This window comes from Callorhinchus milii, unplaced genomic scaffold (genome assembly GCF_018977255.1).
Source record: "Callorhinchus milii isolate IMCB2004 unplaced genomic scaffold, IMCB_Cmil_1.0 Scaffold12, whole genome shotgun sequence".
NCBI classification, from domain to species: Eukaryota; Metazoa; Chordata; class Chondrichthyes; order Chimaeriformes; family Callorhinchidae; genus Callorhinchus; species Callorhinchus milii.
In genome coordinates this window covers 17,378,046-17,403,968 of record NW_024704753.1, presented here as the reverse complement: position 1 = coordinate 17,403,968, position 25,923 = coordinate 17,378,046, and the positions used below count along the sequence as shown (strand labels likewise).

At 45.6% G+C, this 25,923-nt stretch overlaps 1 protein-coding gene across 1 annotated transcript in view; it reads right to left on the bottom strand.

The window, feature by feature from the left end:
- LOC103176723 (FYVE, RhoGEF and PH domain-containing protein 5) overlaps window positions 1-25,923 on the bottom strand; it is a 62,606-nt gene that overhangs the window by 23,752 nt on the left and 12,931 nt on the right. Inside the window, exons 3-7 of the mRNA XM_042339707.1 lie at window positions 19,473-19,614; window positions 12,802-12,860; window positions 12,646-12,676; window positions 3,400-3,551; window positions 2,943-3,102 (exon numbers count right to left, since the gene is read on the bottom strand). Coding sequence (XP_042195641.1) covers window positions 2,943-3,102; window positions 3,400-3,551; window positions 12,646-12,676; window positions 12,802-12,860; window positions 19,473-19,614 — 544 coding nt within the window. The remainder of the gene's footprint in view (window positions 1-2,942; window positions 3,103-3,399; window positions 3,552-12,645; window positions 12,677-12,801; window positions 12,861-19,472; window positions 19,615-25,923) is intronic.

The following is a 25,923-nucleotide window of genomic DNA, read 5'->3' as shown; positions in this document are numbered from 1 at the left end:
AATTGGAAAGCGGGAAATTAAATGGTACGTATTGTAGCCATCTTTACGATTCCTCATTACAACAATCCATTTCCACACGACGTCCCATTGAGAATCTGGCATTTCATCGCGCTTGGTAGAGTGGGCACAAGGCAAGAATTTGCTGGCGAAAGATGACCAAGGTCCATCTAGTTCACCATCCTGGCAGTCCCTTGACATGTCGTGTCCCCAAACTATGTACAGTATTGTATGCCCGAGATACTATTTTCTAGCAGAAATCCATCTAATTTGTTCTTGAAACGAACAACATTTTCTGCTTCCACCATCTGTCTCCCTAGGGGAGCCTGTTCCATAAGTTTACTCCTCGTAGTGTTTCCGCAGGTTTGTTCTGAATTTAGCCCCACTTCAATCGCAGGCCGTACAGTTTGGAACGGGGGCTGTTACGAGGAGAATACGGTTTGGTTTGTTGGTGTCTTTGTCAGCTCTCCCATACCCTAAGCTTTAAATCAGACAACGAAAGTAGGCATCAGTCCTCATCTGTGACAGAGCCCCTATCAACGTTCTTGTCAGACTTTCTACCGCACATCTGTGTACACTTAACACCCTGCCATTTAAAATCCTCGCCGACTAAGCCTTTGAGATTTATGCACCAAATCAAAGGCCTATTAAGTCACACAGCTACAGAACAAGGTGGTGAGGAGATCCATCGATGACAAATATTGAAGCGGCAGCATTATTGCCTCTGCCATTCGGATAAATCATTCCCGCAGGACACTGTGTGTTTCTGGTCCGGGAGGAATGTCATCAGTTGCAGATTTGAAACAGATGGTTTGGGTGGCACTACAAAATATTCTCAGTGGATGTGCTCTCCAATTGGTTTGGGTGTTCCGTGACCGAGATGAGAGGGAAAGTCAAGACTAAATCAAGTGCTTCAAAACTCGAAAGAGTCCCTACTGTAATCTGTTGCTATCCAGTGTTAGTTTGTGCATTACGCAGTCTGTATAATTTAGTGAAACGCTGGCAGTGTAGAAAGTGAACGTCAAAACACATCGGTCGGTGAAGACTGATGCAGTTTGTGACTGTGTCAAAATACTGTAATAGAGAAATGCTGTAAAGTGACTTTCCATTCTATAATCCAACGGTACGCAGATGTTAGCCTGGGTCTGATTTGAATTTGTCCGTTTAGAATACAGACAAAGCCATGCAAGTAATTTCACATGTTGCGATTGCACAGTTTAACTACTGACACCTTTGGGTACAAGGAATGTGACATTAGAAGTTAATTTAGTTGGCATTCAAAATGTGAGTATAAAAGTGAGCCGTAGATTATGTATACTGTAACTAGAAAAGTCGCTTAATCCACGACGGTTTGTGGGGACGCTGCTGTGCGCAATTGGCTGCTGCGTTTCGCCCACAAAATATACAGTCAATTCACTTTACAATATATTCTGTGAAGCGCTTTGAGACGTCTCGAAGACGTGGTCAGGGTTCATATCAACTGCAAGGATTATTATTATTAAACTTCCGGTCACTTCACTTGGGTTATGTATCCCAAAATAAAAAGATAAAAAGGTGAGGTGAAATGATGATTTTGCTGCTTAAGAGATTAAAAAGGACAAAGTGGGACAACTTCACATTTTACGTCATGTCTCAGTTCAAATATTCCTGCTGAATATTTTCCCCTGCTGGTCCTCAATTCTTAAATATGGTTTTAATTCCCAAGCTGGGTTTCCGTAGGTTTCTTTTAAGAACTAAGGAAAATCGACTTCAAAGATCTCAACACTTTGACAGATTGTGGAAGCTTTAAAATGCCACATTAAATAGATTAAGTGCTGTGTGGTGTTACTACTCTATGCGCGTATGCAAAGAAGGTTTTGAGGAAGGTACTCAAAGTGCCTGAAGAACTATCCCCTAGTACAGTCAATTCACTTGACTGTATATTCTGTGAAGCGCTTTGAGACGTCTCGAAGACGTGGTAAGGCGCTGTATCAAATGCAGGGATTATTATTACCCAAGCTGATGGAACTTCTCCCCCGACATTTTGCCAAATGATAGCAACTATTGCTTCCCGGATCTCTCGACAGCACATAAATCTATCTTCCAGTTGTCTCCGCTTCTCTCCCAAAGGCACGGCTATTGTTGGGGTACAGTTGTACTGTGGGGACTTTGCTAAAGACCTTCTTTCCAGTGTGAGCTCAGAGTAACCGCTGCCGCTCTACTTAATCTTGGGCGGCAGCACAGCCGAGACAGTGGTGGGAATTTCAACTGGAGCCAAAGGGATGTGGAGCGGGAGTTCCAGCATGCGTGGCCCGGAGGCAATCAATTCCGATGACAAAAAGAACGCAGGTTCCTCCTGCCTCTTTGAGACAGTAACATCTTTCTTCACTGTGCTGTCTTTACTCCCCTCTGGGACTATTTCAGACATTGTTTTTTCCTCTCAAACAGATTTATTATTCCTCCTTCCCCTGCAAAGGAGAACCTGAAACAAAATCCCCGCACAATAATCGTTTCTTCAGATTGCTTAGCAGTAGCTTCCCTACAGCGAGGCAATCACTAAAGGTAATTGTGTGCCCACAGCTCCTTTCTAACTGATGGCAACAGCAGTCGTTGCTTGCTATATATTCGCGAGGCTCCTGACTGCAATCACTTCCTATTCAGTGTACAATATGGAGTGCCGTAGTGCGGTGGTTAGAGTGCTCTCGCCTCGTAAGCGAGAGGACCCGAGTTCGATTCCCGGACGGGATGAAACCTCAGGCAGGTTTCCTTACTCCATACACACACACACACATACACACACACACAAACGCCTCTGTATACCCAGCAGTGAGTAGGAACCCAGTTGTCAGTCGATTAGCGGATTGCTTTTGCGGGCGTAATAATAATAAAAATAATTTGGTCACTCAACCCACGGCTGCTCGTGGGACACTTCGGTGCGCGATTGGGCAAATTCCGCACCGATTTACCTCAAACTCTCTCACCACCGCGGAGAACCGTGAAGACGCCTGGCAGCATTCATCCAGGAGACTCATGTTCCTCTCGAACTTAGTGATAAACCTCCGGTACAAGTTCAACCCCGGCTCCTTCGACAGTATGATGTCCGCAATCTTGCGGTCTTCCTCTTCCCTGATGATCAAAAGCAACAAGCGAGGGAATGAGTGAATTGAAGTGAATGTTGCGAATGTCCGAACAAATTTACAGAAACCCGGCTTCTCAATTAAGGCTGCAATTTAAAAATAAATAATAATAGTAATCCTTGCATTTGATATCGCGCCTGATCACGTCGCTGAGACGTCTCAAAGCGCTTCACAGGATACGCTGTACAGTGAATTGACTGTGTATCTTGTGTGGGCGAGTCAATTTTGTCTCCATTGATGCTCTAATGGGGATAAGGCGGAGTGGGTTACTCTGTGAATGACGTACCATTGTGCAACTCTTTCCTCCAGTTCCTTCAACATTTCCTGGTGGAATTGGCATAGCTCAGGCATCTCACACAGGATCTGAGTCAGATTCTCCTCGTCCACCACTGGAGTCCCATCTTCACCACTCGCCCTCGCCACCATCTCACGAAAGTCCTGGAGGAAGCAAACGATTAGTGTTTCTGATCGCGGCCGAAACGTACAGTAGGTAGGAGACATGTTCCTTTAAGGATAGATATTGGTTAGGTCAGGGTATCAAGGGACACATTTAGATAGCGGATGTAGACAGATCTGCTGTGTGATACGATCCCCATGTGTTGCGCTGGGCATTTTTTAAGGGTCTTACTTGGAGGGACAGGGCAGGTAGTTTGAAGGACATGGGCTGAGGATTGCCTATGTCCAGGCTGCGGGTTGTTCTGCTCGGATTGTTTCCCACTATCTCTCAGCCACCACCACCGACAACAACAACAACTTGCATTTATAATTGCGCCCCACGCGCAGGGCAGGGTCCCAGGTCAGCGCATTGTGGCGAAGTGCAATGCTAAACCGGGGGAAGTGGCGGCGGGGGGCGCAGGTGGCCATAGGCACGGTCGAAGAGGAAGGTCTTCGTGGGGAGGTGGGATCTGAAGATGGGGAAGGAAGGGGGCAAGGCGGAGGGATAGAGGGAGTGCGTTGAACCCCACCCTTCTCCCCAGCATCGACATCTATACTCTAGGAATTCAGCAAAAACCCTTTCACAGACGGGGAAACATCTCTTGACTTTGCGTAACATCTGCCGAGCAGATTTCTGCACATTGGGAGACATGAGTTAATATGAAGCAGAATTATAGCCATTCACAGTTGCACAGGCCTTTCATTTACCGTACTCCCGCATTGCAGCAGATCTCTGCCCCCAATCTATGCCCTTTGTACTCTCTCCACATGTGCGTGGTTAGCTGATACCTCTGGCCCGAGCTCCGCAACTTTGCCTCTCATTTGATTCTCCCCCCCCCGTCTTTACTCGTTTTTTTTTTCTTTTTGTTGGGTTTCCTTTCTTCAATTTTGCTTTCGTTCATTGTTTACGGAACGTTACTGGCTTGTAGATTAGCCGTCACCTTCGCCCACACCACCGCATTCACTTGGCTTGACTACAGAATTGCGCAGTTACTGCGCTTTACAGTAAATCTTTTCATTGAGACAGTCGGTGTAAAAGTAATCATATTCTTGTGGTGATTGCAAATCCATTCCATTTTGTAAAGCGCTTCAAGACACTTATTTTTATGTGAAAGGTATTGTAGGAATGCAAGATAGTATTACATTACAAACTCAATATTTGTCCCTTCTAAAAAAATAGAGAATAAGTATAACAACAACCCTCGTGTTTGGTACAGCGCCTTATCAAAGTTTGAGGTGTTAGGGTGGTGGGGGAAGCCATAGAGGACAACTTTACTGTTTGTTTTTTGTGCTCATCGCGATGAGGTCTGTCAATTTTTAATTGTGCACACTTTCCCATTTCAGACAATCACCAACCAGCAACGGGGTCAGACCAAAACTGTTTGATGCAGAGCAAAGCTGTTTCTACTTCCCGCGACAATAATTACATGCCTTGACTCGATTTTCCATAGCTGCCATACTGTTGGCCTCCCGGCCAATTTGGTGGCAAATTAAGGGCAGGTTTGTGCTGGGAAACCCACACTGTTGAGGACCGGTGGTCTGACGGTGTTTCATATTTATTGCACGTAAAACTTTTACAAAGAACAGACAAAGCAGAATTTCGCCCGATCAATCTGCACTGGGATTGATTCTCTATTTGGAGAAAACGAGATGAATCATCAAAGGCCACAGTGCAGGACAGCGGAGTGGAAGAGAAAATATAAATCAAGATTTATTGCTTAGGTGATGCCAAGTTCAGGTTTAAAAGCTTGTAGATTGTAGGCGGGGAGGACTGAGGGAGGTAAGGAAATCCATACTGTTGAGGTTCAGAGAAAGAATGAGCGGATGAGATGGGGCAATCGCTTTCGTTTCCACACGATGAGGACGCAGTGAGGGGGGAAAGGTCTGTAGCTCTGTGTTGCATACGTAGCTTGGGAGAAATCAGAGTGGAATGACAAGAGATACTACAATAATAATCCTTCCATTTGGTATAGCGTGTAGGGAGGATGTGCCAAAGGATATACTGTAAAGTGCAGTGACTGTTTTGTGGGCGAAATAGTACCAATCACACAGATTAATCCAATATGTACTTCATAGTATTCCTCGCCACAAAATGCAATAGAAAGCTTTCCGTGTCTGTGGTGATGGGAAACAGAAGTTTGAATTTGAATACAAATCTGCATTTGAATTTGAATACAACGGCAACTGTCCTGTCGTGCGGAGCTTAAGCAGATGCTCTGACCTTCGGGCAGACTGCCATTGTGAAAATACAACAACAACAACAACAACTTGCATATACATCGTGCCCTTCACACAGGAGAGTGCTGTAATCACTCTTTGGGAGCCGGTCGCGGGTTGATATCACCGAAGGCTAAATCAGCCATCGCGTTCACAAAGACCAAAGGAAAGCGTGAAATGGGAATGCAAATGTCCCGTCGGAACAGTAGGGGTTCTCTAGTTGGAAATGAGCCACATTATCAGAGCAGTGCGGTAAGAACATGCGCACAACTAATTCAGCATCATTGACCCAGTAAAGAACATAGAAACATAGGAGCAGGAGGAGGCCATTCAGCCTCTCGAGCCTGTTCCGCCATTCTTCAAGATCATGGCTGATCTGTACTTCAACTCCAATTACCCGCCCTTGCCCCGTATCCCTTGAAACCCTGACCTGACACATATCTGTGCACCTCAGTCTTGAAAGTTTGAATGGATCTCGGGTGATGATACCGTAATGAGCTGTGACTGTGCAGAAAGAATCCGTCACTTTATTGCGTTAACCTACACCTGAATGGGTTTGACATTGGCACTTACTGCAGGAAGAAAAATATTTCCTGACACAAGCCTGGGCATCTCTCACTTCGATGAGCCTACAAACAAATGTACAAGGACCTGACGTGTGTTCGCTGATCTCAGATAGACAGCAACAACTCAGGGGCGGGAGGAGACCTGCAGCTCAGTGGTTGGAGCACTCGCCTCACAAGCGAGAGGACCTGGGTTTGATTCCCGGGGCCGGGCGAAAGGTTGGGCAAGTTTCACTTTACAGCATATTCTGTGAAGCGCTTTGAGACGTTCCGAAGATGTGATAAGGCGCTGTATCAAATGCAAGAATTATTATTATCCTTATTATTATTATTAGGCAGAGATATTTGACTCCGAGTCAGGAAAGGAAAAGAAATTAGCTCAGGGTCCAACTCCTGATCCCTAGCCAGGGATTCCTGCTCTAAAGCCCACGCTTGTCCATGTTTGATGAGGACACCCTTTTGTGTTCAGCTACGAGGCTCCTACTCACTTCCCTCCACCGCCCCCCCCACCCACCCACCCACCCACCACACCACACCCACGGTTAATCAGCTTGACGACGCTCGTTATCTGGACTCACACTCGAAGAATGGCTTCCAAGAGGGCGAGAGGTACCGGGCCAACATGTGAAACAAACCCCACCCAGGCATGACCTCAGACAAGAGAGAGAGAAGTAAAGTGCGGGGGGTCGGGAGAGGGGCGTGGAGGGGAGGGAGGGGAAACGTGAGCGTGGAGCCAGTTGGAAAAATCGCAAGGCAAACATTAAACAATAGGAGTGGGTGAGGAGAGGGCGAGTCAGTAAGTGAAGTGAATGCAGGGTTAGACTCCCAGTGACAGGAAAAGGCAGAGTCTGGCCACTTTTTGACAGACTGCGGAAGATGAGTGTGATCAAGTCCTTCACTGGAAAGTATGACCTAATGCGCAGACCCAGGTCTGAAGCCCCAGGTAATGTAATAGAGAGCAGGATACGAAGCGCAGAGGCTAAATGGTTAATGGCCAGTCCATCCATTCCGCCCACTGAGCACTTCCTCCGACTTGTTCAAAACCAGGAAATGTCACACACTTAATTAAAAGCGCCGGGATTAATGTGACAGTCTTCACAGAGAACGCTGCCACTATCTTTTTAGGGGGCTGTGCGTCAGATGAGATCAGAATTTTTAAAAGCCTTATTTTTTTTTGGGTGGGGGGGAAAATGAACGCTGTGTTCATAATCCTACGAGAAACAAACAAACAAACAAATAAATAATAATTCGGTCACTCAATCCACGGCTGTTTGTGGGACGCCGCTGTGCCGCATTTCGCCCGTAAAATTCACACAATCCACAGTCAGTTCGCTTTACAGTGTATCCTGTAAAACGCTTTGAGACATCTCGAAGACGTGATGAGGCTCTGTATCAAATGCAAGGATGATTATTATTAATTGAGGCGAGGGATTGTTAGCTTTAGTGAATTGTTTTATCACTTGCTGATTTTCGCTTGCTCGGTTTCAGCATTCCAGGCCAATTTAAGAGCACGATTAGATAAATAAATAGAATAATGGTCCCAACAACCCTACCACCTGAACAACATCCCCATTTTATCCAGGAGAAAAGCGAGACCGTCAATTCATGAACGTTCATGGACAGGCGAGGTATTACAACGCGAAGCAGATTGAGGCCAAAACAAATCCATATCATTCCTCGAAGTGAGGGTTCATCCCAACTCCTCACAAATATCAGACGGGCAAGGATTAATTTCACAGTCCAGCATTAAGTTTAATTTAATATTTGTCAGGCCCACTACAAAATCAACAGGCAATTCGGTACGTAACGCTTTGTGTACCCACAGTAAATGCATCCATAAATAAAATAAATACATTTTAAGATTGATGGGGTGTTTATGTGGCAATGGATGACCGTATGGCTTGCATATGCAATGCATGTTCTTGCTGTGTCCCTGGGGGGCGAACAGTGAGCAAACTAAATATGCAACAGGGAAAATCTTCTCAGAATTTATCATTCTGCTGTGAGAAATACTGACACACTGGAATTTATATCCCAGCAGATTTATTGTCCAGAGAGGTGAAATTATGCTGCCTGGTAAATTGACTGACCAGCACAATCTCAGCCTCTTGATCCTTATTTTACATTGCATCAAGTTAAGAAAAATATGGTGCGACACTGAATCAATCCAATTGGTGGTGGGTGGTGGTGGGGGGGGGGGGGCGGAGGGATTAAGTTGTAGTAGAGGGTCTAAATTCCATGCTATTCTCTTATCTCTTATTCCGGGGCAGAGCGAAAAGTTGGGCAAGTTTGCTTACTCTACACGCACGCCTCTGTTTACCCAGCAGTAAGTAGGAACCCGGTTGTTGGTGGATTGGTGGATCGCTTTTCCGGGGGTAATAATAATCCCTTCAAAAAAAATAATAATAGTAAATTGGTCACTTGATCTACGACAGTGTGTGGGGACGCTGCTGTGCGTAATTGGCTGCCACGTTTTGCTCACAAAATATAGTCAATTCACTTGATATATTCGCTTAGTATATTCTGTGTAGCAGATACCCAAGACTTGAATAACAATTGTACTTTCTCCAATTGATAATTAACTTTCTCCTGAATTAAGTTCCAGTTTATGTCACTTCAAATCCAACCCAAAGTGACGTAACGAAAGTCAGCCGGTCTGTAAGGTTTCCGTGTGCAAAATACACACTCTACAGTATATTCTGTGAAGCCCTTTGAGACGTCTCGAAGACGTGATAAGGCGCTTTATCAAATGCAAGGATTATTATTGTTGTTGCATTCTATTGAGCGTAAAAACTCGCCCAAACTGAGCACGAAATTGGCAGTTTTGCTGATTATTGTGTCTCAAATAAATTGCGTCTGGGTGAGAGCAGTTATGGGGGTCAGTCTACAAACTACATCTCTTTGGTGCTATACTGCATTTGACTGGCGAGTGCTAAATACTGACACGAGGTGTCTGAAAAAGGAAAGTGTTTCATTCCCTAGCCTGGCCATCCTTTATCCTGAAGGGCACAAAATCATCAAATTGAGATAATGTGATCAAACAAACATCAAGGAGAAAAGCAAGACCGTCAATTCATGAACGTTCATGCGTAGTGAAACGAGAATAGAGACTACGCAAATGGAAGGGAGTGGGAGCGTTGCAGCACCATAATGGAAACAGTGACTTCAAATTGATGATATTTAATATATGTACACACATGCTTCCAACAGCCGCATAGAATGAATCATCAATTGCAAACATATTGCAGCTACGTAAGGCTGCACCATGTTTGAATGCTCAGTGACATTGATGAATCGGTGTAGCTATTTTAGATCCAACCGCAGGAGAAATGTGAAGTTATTAAAAACAAAGCCACAGTTATTTGTAAATCAGCCAACCTGTTTCAACACTTACATCTCGGGCACTTTGAACTTGCCGAAAAGCAAAAACAAACAAACAAAAAACTGCTTAAACCCGTGGCAATGTTCTTGTGAGTACGTTCGTCTCAAGAGGAACCCAGATGAACGCAGCAATGTGCTCCCCTCATTAGCCCAGAAATACTCCAGTTCTGTTAATCGACCAAGGAATAAAAATGTCAGCCTAACCTCCTGTCTTTTTGACTTTGGTCTTGAATCTCAATCTCACCAAGACACAGTCAATCCAAATCCATCTACATTAGGAGGCAGTATACAACACAAAATTATATTCACATGGCGCCTTTCACGTCGGGAGCACGTCCCAAGGCGTTGGACAGTCAGGGATCTGCAGTCTGAACAGTATGAACCCTGAGACTCTAGTTCTAATAGCCTTCGATCTTTCAAAATGTTTGCCACCATCAAATACATTCTGATTGGGAAGTGGGTTGGGCTTCACTATACAAAGGACACATATCTTTGAAGACCTTGAAACGAATGCTTAAAACTGCAAGAATCACCCTGTCCTGGTCTTAATATTAATCGCTGCATTTGATATAGCGCCTGATCACGTCTTTGAGACGTCTCGAAGCGCTTCGCTGGAATATACCATAAAGTGAAGTGACTCTATATTTTCCCGGTGAAAGGCAGCACAGCAGCGTCCCCCCAAAAAAAATTACTACTTTTTAAAAAAGAATTTTTTTTTTTGAAGAGATTATTACACCCGGAAAAGCGATTTGCCAATTGGCGAACAACCGGAATCCTACTTAGCGCTGAGTAACCAGAGGTGTGTGGAGTAAGGAAACTTGCCTAAAGTATCGTCCTGCCTGGAAATCGAACCCAGGTCCTCTCGCTTGCGAGGCGAGTGCTCTAACCACTGAGCTACAGGACTCCAACAAGGACTCCTCCGTCTCGATACTCACACATTGTTGGTGTCATTTACCCAAATTGCAAAAGATGCTTTTGATTGCTGTAACACTCAAAGTAGACTTTCCTGATCCTTTGATAATGGCTGTGGCTGGGAATGGAAATGATGGTGCTTGTGTCTCTGGCATGGGAACATTGTAGAGACTGCTGGGGTGATGGGAGCCTGAATCGTTGCATTTGATAATAGCAACTTATTACGTCTTTGAGACGTCTCAAGTAACGCTCCCCTGTTACACTTCTGGGAGAATATGGAAATGCACAGGGCCAATCTCACACAGAGAGCAGTAGTGGAATGTGGAATGATCTGAAGTCTATACTAATCTTCCAACTTAGGCAGCACGAAGGTGGCTATGAATCTTGGCATCAACACCCGAACATGTTGAAGATGAAAATGCTTGTGGATCGAAGTACGGCAAGGCCGAATGCGATGAATGGCCCTCTTCTCATCCTTATATTTTTGTGGGCGATGGAATAAAAATGACATCATGGAAACCAAAGGACAAAGGAAACTGCAGGACTAAACAGCAACTAATAAACAATAACTCATTCTTTGATCTCCTTCGTGGCTTTGCTCGTTAAATACTTCTTTTGCAAATCTTGAATAGGTTAAGATTGTTTGCACGACAGACCCCGAGACCCACCTTTCACAGCTGTTTTCAGACTGAGCTAGACCTTGGGGTGGTTACACTTTCCCAGCCTTAGAGACAGAACATCTGGTTTTGTATCAAAAACAGACTTCAGGACACTGATGAGGTAGTTGTTTTGAGAATAGACTTGTCCTTAATGAGGAGGGTCGTATGTAGTGTATAACACAGATTTTCTTATTTTATGAGCTGCTCCGTGTGTGTGTGTGTGTGTGTGTGTGTCTAGCGAGCAGATGTGAACTTCTACATTGACTGCCTCAACTAACATCCAACTGAATGTCACCTCTTCATCTGCACGATATTTAGAAGATCCCGGCTTCGGATTCTCGTTCTCAACCGCGCCTATGGTCACCCCCAACTCCCGCGCCCCACTCCCCCAGCTCGTCGCCGTGCTCCGCCACTTAAAGCGCTCTGGGATGCCGCCCTGTGTGAGGGACGCTCTATAAATGCAAGTTGTTCTTGTTGGGATTCATCCACGGGATCTGTCCGTAATCATTATTTGTGACCAAATAATGACCAAGTGACCAAATTTATTATCATTTTTTTTTGAGGGGTTTATTAGCTCCGTGAAAGCCATCCACCAATCGACTAACAACCGGGTTATTACTGACCGCTAGGTAAACAGAGGCATGTGTGTGGAGTAAGGAAACTTGCCCAACGTTTCACCCTGCCCGGGAATTGAACCCAGGTCCTCTTGCTTGCGAGGCAAGTGCTCTAACCACTGAGATACAGGACTCCACTTTGAGATACTTTACTACTAGATAGGTTAAAAATGCATGTTTGGGTCTCATGGGCAGGTGGAATACCCTGGTTCAGTGATAAGCTAATTACCGACCGGGATAGGGGAACCACTATGTGCTCCAGTCTTGAATAACTCCCCTTTGTTTGTGTCCTGGGAGTAGGACTGATTGGGAAGCTCTTCCAAAGAGCCGGAACAGGCACGATGGGCTGAATGGCCTCCTTCTGTGCTGTAATATTCTATGATTCTATGCTAGACACTTGGGTGGGTCTAGTGAAATGAGAAAATGTTCCCCCTTGCACTGACGGCCACAATGAGCAGAAAACTCAACTGATAAAATACAATACAGCATTAAATTTGTTTAGCGCCTTTCACGTCGGGAGGACGTCCCAAGGCGCTGGACAGTCAGGGATAGGAAAAGCACAGAAACTCAGCAGATTTGACCTGTCTGGGGTTACTCAGCCAGATGTGGTGTAACCAGTGGTGATGTGGTAGTGTCAGAATCACTCAGTGTCAACGGGAACTCCTAACCTCCAAAGTAAGACATCCCCAATGGCACTGTTCCCCCTTTAAGACTCAGTAAGAGGCAGATTGAAAACAAACGTCTTACTTACAACATGCAAGAGCTGTAGGATGTCGACGTACCTGAGAGGGGAGAGAAGAAAAGGAAAGGAGCTGTGAGTGGTTTAGACACGGAACAATCCATCAAAGTGTCAAGCGCTTTTCGGACCGTGAGGGATGTTATTCTGCTCCGGGTTTGCTGTACTCACCCTTTCTCTGAAGCTGCCATTTCCTTTGCGATGCGATACGCTCGGCGCTGAGCATCATTCTGCAAAGAAAGCAATGAAACGCCTTACGGTTCACTTCAGGGTACCTTCTGCGGAGCGCTCTGAGACGTCTCGAAGACGTGGTCAGGCGCCGTATCAAACGCGAGGATAATAATAATATTTTCCCCTAACCCGAATTGCCGCCTACTTAAATGCTGGTTTGAAAAGTCCGTGGCTTCTCACCCATCAGGTGTTTTTTTTTTATCTTTATTTTTCACCCGGTCACGTTATCCCATTGAAGTACAGTCAACCGAGAGACACATCACTTTAGTGGTAATTCTTCATACACAGTTAGGGTTATTTGAGTGGGGCGGGGGGGGGGGGGTGGGGGGGGAGAGCATCACATTCCGCCTTCGTTTTACACCCATCCAGTCACTTGCGCTTTTCAACAGGGGGTTAGACTACTGGGCAGCACTCAGGATAGTGCATCCTTGCTTCACCCCGTTCCCCCCCGCCTTCGGCCGCTTTGGCAAAGTTTGACCCCCCGCTAGCGCAGTGGTGGGGGTCACATGTCTCGTCACAGACCCGCCTTCAAACCTTGGCCTTCCCGCTGTGTGCGGGTGTCGTGGAATCTTACTTGACGGCTCATCAGTCTGAGCCTTCCACTGGGAACGGTTTAAACTGTGTTGCGTTTCGAAGGCGTGTAGCCCCACCTGAGAAAATGTGAGCCGTCTCAGAGAATATACTACGAAGTGAGTTAACCGGGTACTTTGTGGGCGAAACGCGGCAGCCAATTGCGCACAGCAGCGTCCCGCAAACAGTGTTGGATCGATTATCATTATTTTTTNAAGAGATTTAGTGTCCCCGGGAAAGCGACCCACCAATCGACTAACAGGTTGCAGCCGGTGATTTACTCTGGGTATCTGTTTGCATTGCTTGATGTATAAATCATCCAGATCCCGCCATTGGATTCCAACCTGCAGCTCACCCTTGGGGCTCCGCGATGCTCTTCCATAAACCACCTGAGCCCTTCGATAAGATTCAAGCTAAGAGCTCAGCCCCCGGGGCCGATCTGGCCAAATGCTTGTGCGATGGGTTTCTGTTCTACAGCGGGTGGCGGTCAGGATTTTTGGATTAATCTCACCGCATTCTTCAGAAAGAATCGATTCCATGTTTCCAGCCTTATAATTGTATCCCTCCAGCTACTTTGCAATGCACCACACAAGCTGATATTTACGCTCCGCCTCACCACCGGCTATTCGCACCACTCGATAAACACTCAACGCCCGACCACAACAACAACAACTAGCATTTATACAGCTCCCCCCCCACCCCACGCAGGTCTGAAAAACTCAAAACGGGAGGATTAATTCTGTCCGATGGCTCTGGTTTTTTTTTTAACCGGAGTGTAACTCGTGGGCTACAAGTGCACACTATGCATTAACAATGCGTTCGACAAGACGTTTGACCTCCTGTGTTGGTGTTGTGATTCCGCTGCTATCTTGTGGGTGGGACCACCTTGTGTCAGACGCCATTAATCTTGGTAGCGTGCGACTTCAAAACCTCCCCCTCCCTCCTCCCTCAAGCCAGAAGTCTGAAACAGCAGAAAGTACAATGAGCTGTATATCACTTACGTAAACTAAAAGGAGACTGGGGCCTACTCACAGGATCGCTGTACGTAAAATAGATTGCAACTTACACAAAAAAAAACTTTCGCAGGATTTCAGGGGAGACGGGGGGGGTGGGGGGGGGTTAATGTGGAAGGAAATGATGGGGTGAATGACCTTTGATTATTTCATTCTTCTTTTTATGTGTTCATTGTTTTCCCACTGCCGCCCTGGTTCAGATCAGTTAGCTCAGCGCAGACGGTGTCTCGAAGCGGGGACTCCCATCTGCCTGGTCTTATTTTCCTCTCACTCATTTTCAAATCCCTTCATGTCCTCGCACCTCCCTACCTCTCCGATCTACTCAGCCCCCCCACCACCCCGCTCTACCACCCGCTGCTTCCGGCCTCCTGTTTGTCCCTCGCCTCTGCCCTCCACCAACGGTGGCCGTGCCGTCAGCCACTACTGCCCGAAACTCTGGAACTCTCTCCCCTAATCCTCCTCCTTGCCCCCTTCCCTCCCCACTTCTAGGTCCCGCCTAAAGATCTTCCTTTTTGATCGTGCTTACAGTCACCTCCCCACCCTCCATCTCCCCCTGGCTCAGGATCAGGACTCCCCACTGTCAAGAGCTCCGGGAAGCTACCCAATGTGAAAGGCGCTATATAAATGCAAGTTGTTGTTGTTGTTCTGTGTGGTTCGGGTCTTGACTGCCTTTTGCGCTTTCTTTAGTGCTTTTACCACCTAGGCCACCAAGCCAGCAACAACCAAATCACATCTGTACAGCGCGTTTTCACGGCGGGAGGATGTCCCAAAGCACTGGACAGTCAAGGATATTTGTCATCTGAGCTGAGAATTGGGATCGATAATTTGAAAAACATTTTTTTCTAGAAAGAGAGTCATTGTTGGATACAATCTAATGGCAAGCGAGTCACTTGAAGGGTAAAAATGGGTGGCACCATCTCGAAATATATTGATCTCTCAGCCAGTCGCTGGTGCTCAGAAAACCGACCTCGCTTTACAATCCAGGAAGATTTATGAGAAAACGTCTGCTGATGAAGACCACTGTTTACTATCCGCCAAACAGAATTGTTTCCCAAATAATAATAATAATCCTTGCATTTGATATAGGGCCTTATCACGTCTTCGAGACGTCTCAAAGCCCACAAAACAGTCGTGGGTTGAGTGACCGATTTTTGGGGGAAGGGATTCAAAAATGTGACCTCATCTCAGGGAGTCATCCCATTTCAAACTCAGAGCAAATGCCCGTGAAGCAATTTTGAAAGTATTTTTCAAGAAGAAAAATACTTTACGGCTTCCTTTCTCCGGATTGATGCCCACGAGCAGCTGATGAAAGCACAGGCATTTCTGCGAAATCAATCTGAGGACAAGCTCCAAGGGTGGCAGGATAATTTATTGTTTCGTGAACTTGGGGAGCATTCTGCTGTGTTACTCGAATAGTGGAGCGTAATTATGGAATCAGAGGATATTTCAGCACAGAAGGAGGCCATTCGGCCCATCTTGTCAGTGCTGGCTCTTTGGAAGAGCTACCCAATCAGTCCCATTCCTCCGCTCTTTCCCCAAAACCTTGCAATTTTTTCCTTTTCAAATACTTATCTAATTCCCTTTCGAAAGTCATTATTGAATCTGTTTCCATCACTCTTTCAGGCAGTGCATTCCAGACTGGAACAACTCTCCGTGTAAAAGAATTTCTCCTCATCTCCCCTCTCGTTCTTTTGCCAATTATCTTAAATCTACGTGCCCTGGTTACTGACCCAATGGCCAGTGGAAACAGTTTCTCCGTCTCTACTCTATCAAGGCAAGGCAGTAAGACATTCAAGAATTCAGCCCACACTGCCGACAAGTTTTTAATCAATGTCACTTCACCTGTGACAGGTTTGTCCTTCAGACATATTCCAAGCGGGATATTCTGGGACATTACACTGCAGACTCCAAAGTCATTTCCCCATTGCATTACACCAATATTACAATGACAAATTGCATTTATACAGCGTCCTTCGCACAGGGTAGTGTTATCGAAGAGCTTAAACTGGGAGAACAGCAAGAAACATATACATCAGAAAACTCATTGCTGTTGGGCTGAAATTCTAGTAGGCATTACACGTAGCTCCTTCAACAATATCAGACACTAATGGGATTATAATCACACATCATGCATTAGAATCACACTTCACGGATGCACAGCTCCGGGTAGAATTTCAGCTCAGATATGTCGTAAGGGAATAATGCTCTCTGTGTGTAATGCAGAATGCCTCTCTCTATAATGCAAGGTAATATATCTGATAGAGCACCTGAGGTTGTGTATGAGTGTGCGTGTGTGTGGTGGGGGGGAGGGGGGAGAAGGCAGTCAAAAATGCAATTGAAAAGATAGGTCTTAAGGTAGGTTTTGAAGGCAGAGAGGGAGTAATGAGGAGTTTTAGAGAACGGGAGCAGAATGACTGAAAGCTCACTCAATGCTGGTGGAACGGATCAAATAGGGCACATGAAGCAGGTCGGGGTTTGTTGAGTAAAGGCAATGGTGGGACAGCAGGGTCATGGGGGATATTAAAGAACATCACACTGCTTATAGCTGGGTTTTAGTGCAACATTTTGTATTTGAGGCACTCACACTCCATCTTCTGTATAATACCCAGCACACACACTCACACACACACCATCACTGCATCCTCTGTATAATACACAGCACACACACACTTCATCACTCCATTCTCTGTATAGCACACACACACACACATCATTCGCTGCCTAATAACCAGCACACACACACACACACTCACACACACTCGCTATCACTCGAAAATGGCAGATGAGAGATCTTTCGGGTGCCACATAACTTTATTCTTAACCTTCAATAAAAGAATGTAAATCTCAAATTCCTGCATCACATCACAAGAACACTTCCCGGAAAGTTGACAGATACAACAGTGCTGCTTAATCCATTCGCAAAGTGTCTCCTCAGAGGCTCTATCGCTAACGGCTCACACAACAACAACAACAACAACAAGATTCCATTTATAAAGCGCCTTTCACGTCAGGAGGACGTCCCAAGGCGCTGCACAGTTGGGTCATGACCCGAGCAGGGGGGAAATGGATGGGAAATGGTCAGGGTGAGGGGAGGGATGGGAGGGAGCGAGAAGGGGGAAGAGAGTCGAGAGGGGAGCTGAAGGCTCCTTTGCTGGTGGAATAAGGATTGTGTTCAGCCTCTGGCGTAGTATCCTCTGCTTAGCAGCTCTCATCAACTCAAAAGTATCTCGAACATCGACTGAACTACTCCCTGCAGCGCACTGCCAGACACTTGCTGTCGTCTGCAATAAGCTATTTAGTCGGTTTCATAAAAAAGTTGGAACTGAATAATATTTCTTCTTACTCTCGTCTCTCTCTATCCACTCGCAAACAAAATGGGAACAGCACAATTTTGCTGCCGTCGTTCACACTGTGGCACGGGAGCCAGTAGGTGTATACAGTACAGTGTCGGGAATCTGAACATATACAGTCGAGGGTTACACTCCAATACATTGATGGGAGAGCGCTGAACTGTCAGAGGTGCCGTGCTGTGACCCAGGATGGGTGTCAACGCTTGATTGCTATTCAGGGATCTCTGCTGGGAGCCACTTTGCAGCCTCGACTCACCCACACGGGGAATGGCAATATGGCTCAGATACTGTCCACCTGTCTCTTGCTTTGGAATTGTTCTTTATCTGTCGATTGGCCTGTCTCTCTAGTTTCTATTGCCTTCTTCTCTCTCTCTCTCTCTCTCTCTTTCTTTCTCCGAGTCTGTTTTTCATCCCCATTCTCAGTACTTTTCAAATAATTCAGTTAGGTTTGTGCGACATGATCTACTGCTTCTGTAATCCACGCTGATAGCTGCTTGCAGCCTCTAAGCTCTTTAGGTGAACACTGATGGGATTCTGTACAATGCGAGCGAGTAAATTTCCCCACTACACATGGTGGACGAGCTGATCCAGAATGCTCAGGCTCACGTCTCATTCCCTTCTCCCTCAACTAGACAGTAGTTTTGAGGTAAGAAAGTGTAATTAGATGGAAACATTTGCACGCAAAGAGGTATCGACCGATGGAATAAAGTTGTCAGCATTTTGTCACAAAATATACAGTCAATTAATTTTATAGAACATTCTTCAAAGCGCTTTGAGACGTCTCAAAGATGTGATACAACAAGTGCAAGGATTGTTATTATTATCAATTCAAAAGGCAGGTTCATGTGTTTCTGGAAAGAGAAGGGTAGGGTTTGAAGGAGGGTGTAGTGATCAAGCAGGTCATTGTGGGGGTGGGGGGAAAAGGAGGAGGACTATCAAAAGGTAATGGCCTGTTCCTGTCGTAAGCATTTTCTATTCTATTACTATTTACCAGGGCCTCACCTATTTCCTCCCTAACTCTGAACTGTGGGAGCATTAAGTCACAGCGAAGTTTTTTTTGCTTGAGGTAGGTTGGGTGTGGGGATAATAATCCTACTTATTCCTCCAGTTGGTAAACCAAGAACAGGGCTCCAACCTACACAGTAAAGTTAGGTGTCGACAAACGACAGGCTCAGCAGGGAAAGACGTGGTGGCTACAGAGACCATCCATACCAAAGGAAACAAAATAACCTGAATAAATATAGAGCCGTTGAATGTTTTATACGGTCTTGCCTTCCACGGCCATAACGCAACTGGAGCAGAATTTCCCAATGTCACCAAGTGACCTCTATCCATCAGTTCGCAATAAAACAAAGCGATTTACCCATTTTGCTCAGCGGGAAATGTGTCTGCTTCACATGCCCGCCCCCCGCCCCACCACCCGCCCCTACCACCCCTGCCCAAACCGCCCCACCATCGGGGGGCACACTTTCAAGCCTACCTGCACCCAGCGCTCTGGATCACCATCCCAGAATCCCTCCAACTCGCTCCCTCCTTCACCCCCTTTCGCCCAAGTTTCTCAATTAAAAAAAACAATTGGGAGTTTAGCCTGGCCCTGGGTTTAAGCCGCCACCAAGGTCTTGCTTGGATTTCTAACAAAAGCGCACAGAAAGTGGGACAGCAAAAGCGATAGTTGTACCTGTTTATCTCGACCGAACTCTCCCTTGCACGTTTCCAAGCCATCTTCCTCTCCTGAGCTGTTTGCAGGGTCCTCGTCTGATGTGATGTCTTCTGCATGCAAACTGTTGACTGCACCGGCTCTGAAGGGCTCTGTGTAGGCACTGAAACAGAAGAGGTTGGATATTTTTGACCACACAAACACTTTCCTTGGGCAAGTACTCCATTTGTCAAGCACAAGACCACTGCCGGTCATGACGGTCTCTGGGATTGCTATCAATGTCAAGGAGGTCCAACCAAGAGTGATAGGACTCATTTCTTTCTCTGTCTGTGGGTGTGTCTCTGTATCGCTTTCTCTCTCTCTCTCTCTCTCTCTGGCCCACTGTCTAAGTGTGCCTCTGGATCTCTTTCTCTCTCCGTCTAAGTGTGTCCCTGTAGCTCTCTGTCTGAGTGTGTCTCTGCATCTCTTTATCTCTCTCTGTACCTCTCTGTCTGTGTGTGTGTCTCTGTATTTCTCTCACTTTCTGTCTCTGTGTCTCAGTATCTCTCTCTCTGTCTGTCCATCTCCTGTTACCCATTAACAGGGTCTGCTGCTAACCTCTGTTTTTCCCAGTGAGTCAGATCAAGCCTGTGCTCCCCTCACACAGTCCAACTGTTTTCCTCCCCTGGGCAGTTGGACCACCTTGCCCCTACCCGAACACTGCACATCAGTCCCTCTTTCTGCCCCAGCAATTCTGCAGCCACCTGTCTTTAGGCCCGGGCTGTGATGGTCGAAACGTGTTCTCTGCTGAGCTCTGACACCTTCACCTTAAAACACGACCAAACTGAACAAAATAAAAGTAAAACCTCGGGAGAGTTATCAATAGGTAACATAACGTACACCCTTTGCCGATATGTAATTCCCTGAGCCCTGGTAAATCCCCACCACCCACCCCTCGCTCTTGGAAAGTCCCAGAAGGATGAGAGGTCTAGACAAGATAAAAATCTGGCCCCACAGAATTGTTCGTGGGAGCTACTTTTTTTTTTCGACATCTGTTGTTTTACCACATGTTTTGCAGCTTTGTTACTCACTCGATCTTTTGTCGAGGGCCACAATCTTAAGGATTGTCTACTCGGAGGAACACCCTTTGCCAAGGAGTGATGGGAGGAGGTGTGCAGCTGCCCACACGGCGACCTTCTGAATTCAATCATCTCACAGTGGGCCCCTGCCAAACGCAGGCCAGCCACTTCCCTCTGGGAAGGGAAAACAACAACTGAACTAATACAGTTATATTAAACCAACAGGGTTTATAGCTTCAATGGAGCACTTTCACTTGCTCCACGGAACCCCTTCGACAAACCTGAAAGTAAATAGCAATTCTCTTCGTTTTTATTGCTTCATAATCGTAATCCTTGCATTTGATAGGGGCCTTTTATCGCGTCTTCGAGACGTCTCGAAGCGCTTCACAGGAGGTACTGTAAAGCGAATTGATTGTATATTTTGTGGGGGCGAAACGCGGCAGCCGATTGCGCACAGCAGCGTCCCCCACAAACTGGTGGATTGAGTGACCAAATTGATAACACCCGGTGCTCGATGCCCATTAGTAATATCAGCGCTGTTAGAATCGGTCTCAATTTCATCAGGTGTCGGAAGGATCGATTCATTAAAATCGGTATAAACGTTACACATTTATTTCTTTGACTCCCTCCTCTTGCCTTAGTGCTTCCTGCCCCACTCGCTGTCTTGGTGGGTCCGTCTGTGTGTTAGAATGACCCAAATGAGTGAGGCCATATTGCAAAGACATTAACTGCTTCTAATTGCCTTTAATCATTCAGCACTCCATGCAATAAGGTGCAGGATGGACTGTGCCTATGGGGATAGAACATTATTAAATTGACTTTGTCCACATGATTTCAAGATGGCAATGATAATAATTCCGTTTTTTTTGTAAGTGGCTTACTATGTTATCTGCGGCAGTCTAGCAACTGAGCCAAATTGTCCATCAATCTATTTTAATGTCAATTGTCTGTGCTCATAACGGTTAATTGAAACTATTTGTCAGCAGAGCGTGTGGCAACGGCAATAATTTGAGGCACTTTAGACCCTGAACTCATTAGGTGGAATGGACACTGCGGAGTAGAAAATGATCTCGCTGTGGTAGGATAACTGCAAGGTAGTGGTGGACCCTTACAATTAAACAGAACTTTTCAATGATGCATTTCATTAGTTTTTCTTCCTGAACCTTGTGAAGCGGAGCGAATGGTGGGTCTGTGTTTTACTATCTCAGCGTCTTTCACAATAAAACCCTGGAGCCACTGGGTACAAGATTATAGCTCGAAATCTCAATTTCCCCATTTTTTTACCCCACGGAAAATGAATAATAATCCTAATAATCTTCGCATTTGACAGAGCGCCTTAACACGTCTTCGAGACGTCTCAAAGCCTTTCACAGAATATAGCTGTAAAGTTCATTGACTGAGTATTTTGTGGGCGAAACGAGGCAGACGATTGCACACAGCAGTGTCCCACAAACAGTCGTGGATTGTGGATTGGATTGACAACATGATTAAAGAATGGATCTGGAAATAAATAACATGAGATGTAATACAATATAAAATCTGGTTACGAAGGCAAATATGGCAGCTGACCTGACCAGCACTAATTCTAATTTGCATTTGCACAATCCTGTTATTTTCACATATCGCTTGCCTTCAACTTCATACCCGATCCACAGATATGTCCCGTGGTTTTATTGTGCACCAATATTAATGCTTTACCTCTGTGTTTTTCTTCATTTTGTGTAAATTGTCCCTGTGGGCTTATAAATGTATAATTTAATTTGACATTTGTAATGTAATGCTATTTCTTAGTCAAAATTGCATTACAGTTATTTATCGTCGCACGGGGACAAATTGACCAAATGTATTGAACGAAAAATACTTAACCCACATTAAGGGATTTGGTATGTGAACTCACAAAGCACAGAAGGCCACCCCACTCCGAGAGAGAGAGAGTGGGAGAGAGAGAGAGAGACACACACACACACTATCCTCCTTTTTCTACAGTCAGAAGGCTACAACTGTCTAAATTGTTGATCTGATGTTAAACCAGTGCAAAGGTTAGCTTCCTGGCTTCATTATGCAAGTGAGTGAATAATTTATATGACTGAGCTCAATCCCTCTCGTTAAAAAAAAGAAAGCATTAAACTCGCTCTGATAAAGACTGAAATCCTGAATTGAAGAGTACCTGTAATTATCAGCATCTGTGTAAGTAGCAGCTGAATCCATGGGCAGCAATGAGATGTCAACTGAATATAAAGTCCTTAGAATCCTAGAACTATTCTTTGATTAAAATACAGTACTGTCGTTTGTGTTCACACATGCAAAGTATGTTTATGTATTTGGGCAACGGTTTTTACACGATCTTTACCTTTGCTTACATCCCACATCCATATTTTGGGATCGATAAGTTTCAACAGGATTAGGTCTGGGGAGAGGCACGTGGTTTAGGAAGGTACAGTAATGAAGACTTTGGTCCAAGGCTAGGAAGCCACTCCAGTGCTGTGTTTGGGGTGTGCTGCGTTGTTGGAGGTGCCGTACTTCAGATGAGACATTAAACCCAGATTTGCCAATTAGGGTGAGATGGATGGTGAAGCTCCCATGGCACCATTTGAAAAGAGAAGGGAGTTTTTGTTGCGGTCTCATGGCCAACAATCCCCCAAATAAAACTGGTTATTCACGTAATGGCAGTTTGCAGGATATTACTGGCTACAGACTGGCTGCTCTGTTCACTTACAAGATACGCCGTCTTTACAGTAAATCCTGTAAAGCTCTCTTGAGACGCTATCCTGGGGAGAGCGCGCAATATAAGTCCGAGTTGTTGTTGCAAAGCGGTCTGGGGGCGTCCTCCTGACCTGAAAGGTGTTATACAATGTGTAAGGATTATTAGATGATGAAAGTTAGAGGGCACCCATGCAACTGTACCTAGTGTGAGTCACCGCCCTTCGGAGAGCAGAGCAAATGAGGAAAAAAAACATCTTAAAATACTCCCACTGATCTCATGTCACCAAAATATTTTTGGCAAACAATGAATAAGGAAGCAGAAATAGAAAATTGCGCAATAAGTCGGCCGTTTGACATGTCATTATGGGAGACATGTCACTCACTGATTGTGTTAAGATCTTACCTACATATCGTTGGTGTTCCGTATTGTCAAGTGTGCATATGTTTTATCTATCAGGTCACGTCTGGCACACGCATTAGTTGGAGAATCTTCTTTCATTGAACGTCTTTCAGTGGTTTCAATCGAGGGAAGTGGTGGAATAGTGAAAAATATCCCCTTAAAACTCTTACCGGTTGAAACATTACGGAGTCCATAAAGAGATACAAGTTTAGATGCCCTCAAAACCCATAAATTACACAGGATCCAGCGGTAGAAACATAAAAGCGTTAGAATGACAGAGCTGAACTGTGATTCATTGGGTGACAGCAGATCCTAACGTTCAAGCTCTCTCTCCCACTACTGCTGGAGCTGATGTACTCTAATAACAAACATGTGCCTGTCCTTGGAATCTCAAAAAGAACAAGCACACTCCCTTCTTCAAGGTCTCCCAGTAATTTTCCAAATCTCCGTCAGGTTCAATCCTTTGCTGTGGCCCTGAGCTCAGGCCCTTGTCCTGCATTTCCTGTAAACATTGAGGTGGAAGTGTAAAGCCTGAGGACTTCCTCCCCAGAGATGACCTGGCAATGAACTAGCAGTCGCTGACGTTAGGCTGAACCACACCCAGGCCTCACTGCCAAAACCCACAACCAGCCACAGTGCGATTGATCTATTAACCCTTTCTAAATGAATAATATGGGGTGGGGGGGGGGGGGGGTGGGCAAGAAATCTGGGATAGTCAGATGATTGTCCTCCACTATCTGTCATATAGACTGGGAAAGTCTCAGGTCCCACTCCGTGCTGTACTGAGTTAGTTGACTTGACTTGAGTGGTGATGTAGGGACTCATTTTGGGTAAATGGCAACAGTCCTGGAAGGATGATAATTGCCAAAGTTGGCCTTGAGGGGCAGCATCTATTCAGACCACATGCTAAGCAATGCCATACTCCATATACTCCAGCATAACAAGAACAGTGGCCTTGATCCCAACCTTAGGAATACACAACCTATTCTGCCTGTACAATCATTCCATGCCCATACTCCTGAAACCACTACTATTGCATTGAAACCGGCACATGAGACTCAAACGACTTTCGTTGTGCAGACTTTGTCCGTCAGCTGTCTGCTGAACTTCTGCTATAATATAGTGCATCAGACCTACTCCTGAAGCATCCCTCTATCGCAAGCATTCAACCATTTCCATTAGAGCTGGTGACACGACTGCCTCAGACCCATGGCTCGGTTTGATGTGTTTTGACCTGAACTGGGCTCAACTGAGACAATCCCATTTTCCTCCCAATCCCTGGCAAAGGGAAAGATTGATTCAGTGCAAAGTGTCCTATTAATTGTCAGGACAAAAACCCAGCCCTTTTCCATCACTCAGTTTAAGAGGAGTCTGTTGTTTTTTTTTGTTCCATGTTCATCCCGACTTCCTCCTCTCCCAACCTCACTGCGTCTACAACCAATCTTTAAATAACAAACATGTCTGGACAGCTGATTCCTGTGAGCTCTACAGTAGTTCAGGCAGAGATGGACTAATGTTTGTATATTATTGTGAATGCTGTGATTCTCAAGTTAAGGAAAGTGCTGGGCAATCAAATTCCAGACACGTAAGTGTCAGCATCCAGCAAACCCAGTTCCAACTGTACCTCAAGCACAAAGTAACAACCATAGCAAATGACATTTACACAGCGCCTTTCACATCGGGAGGACGTCCCAAGGCTCTGGACAGTCAGGTATATGGACCCAAGCAGGGGGTTGGGATCAGAAGGGGTTGAGCGCAGGGAGGGTAGGGGTAGGAGGGTGGCCGAAGACGCTGTCGAAGAGGAGAGGGTCTCGAGACATGCCTTGAAGGAGACGAGGGAGTAAGGCTTCTCTATCCACAAATGTGAAGAGTGTCTCCTACTACATCAATGCGACAATCGGTATTTCATTTTGCAGGCAGGGCAGACATGCTGAAGCTTGTCTGAGTGAAGGAGCCATTTGTGATGAATTAAGCATGTTTTTGTGCTGTAAGCCTGCATCCAATAAGAACTGGAATGAGCCTGCACAGATTCGATTCACATAGAATCAAGGAATCAAGATTACCATCACATGAAACCGAGTTAGATTTCTACCTAAAATACAGAGACGAAGGGTCAATGTCTAATCCCTGGTTTCCCGAAACTACAGTTATTGGATCCCTGCATCACCTATTAATATACAGTGAACATGTCATCATAGAGTATACTTAAGACAGAGTATTGTATACAGTAACGTGTCAATCAATGTCAGTCTCTCACTGCTACAACTATGATTAGCCTGAGAAGCTACCCTGCATGGAGGGCTCTATATAA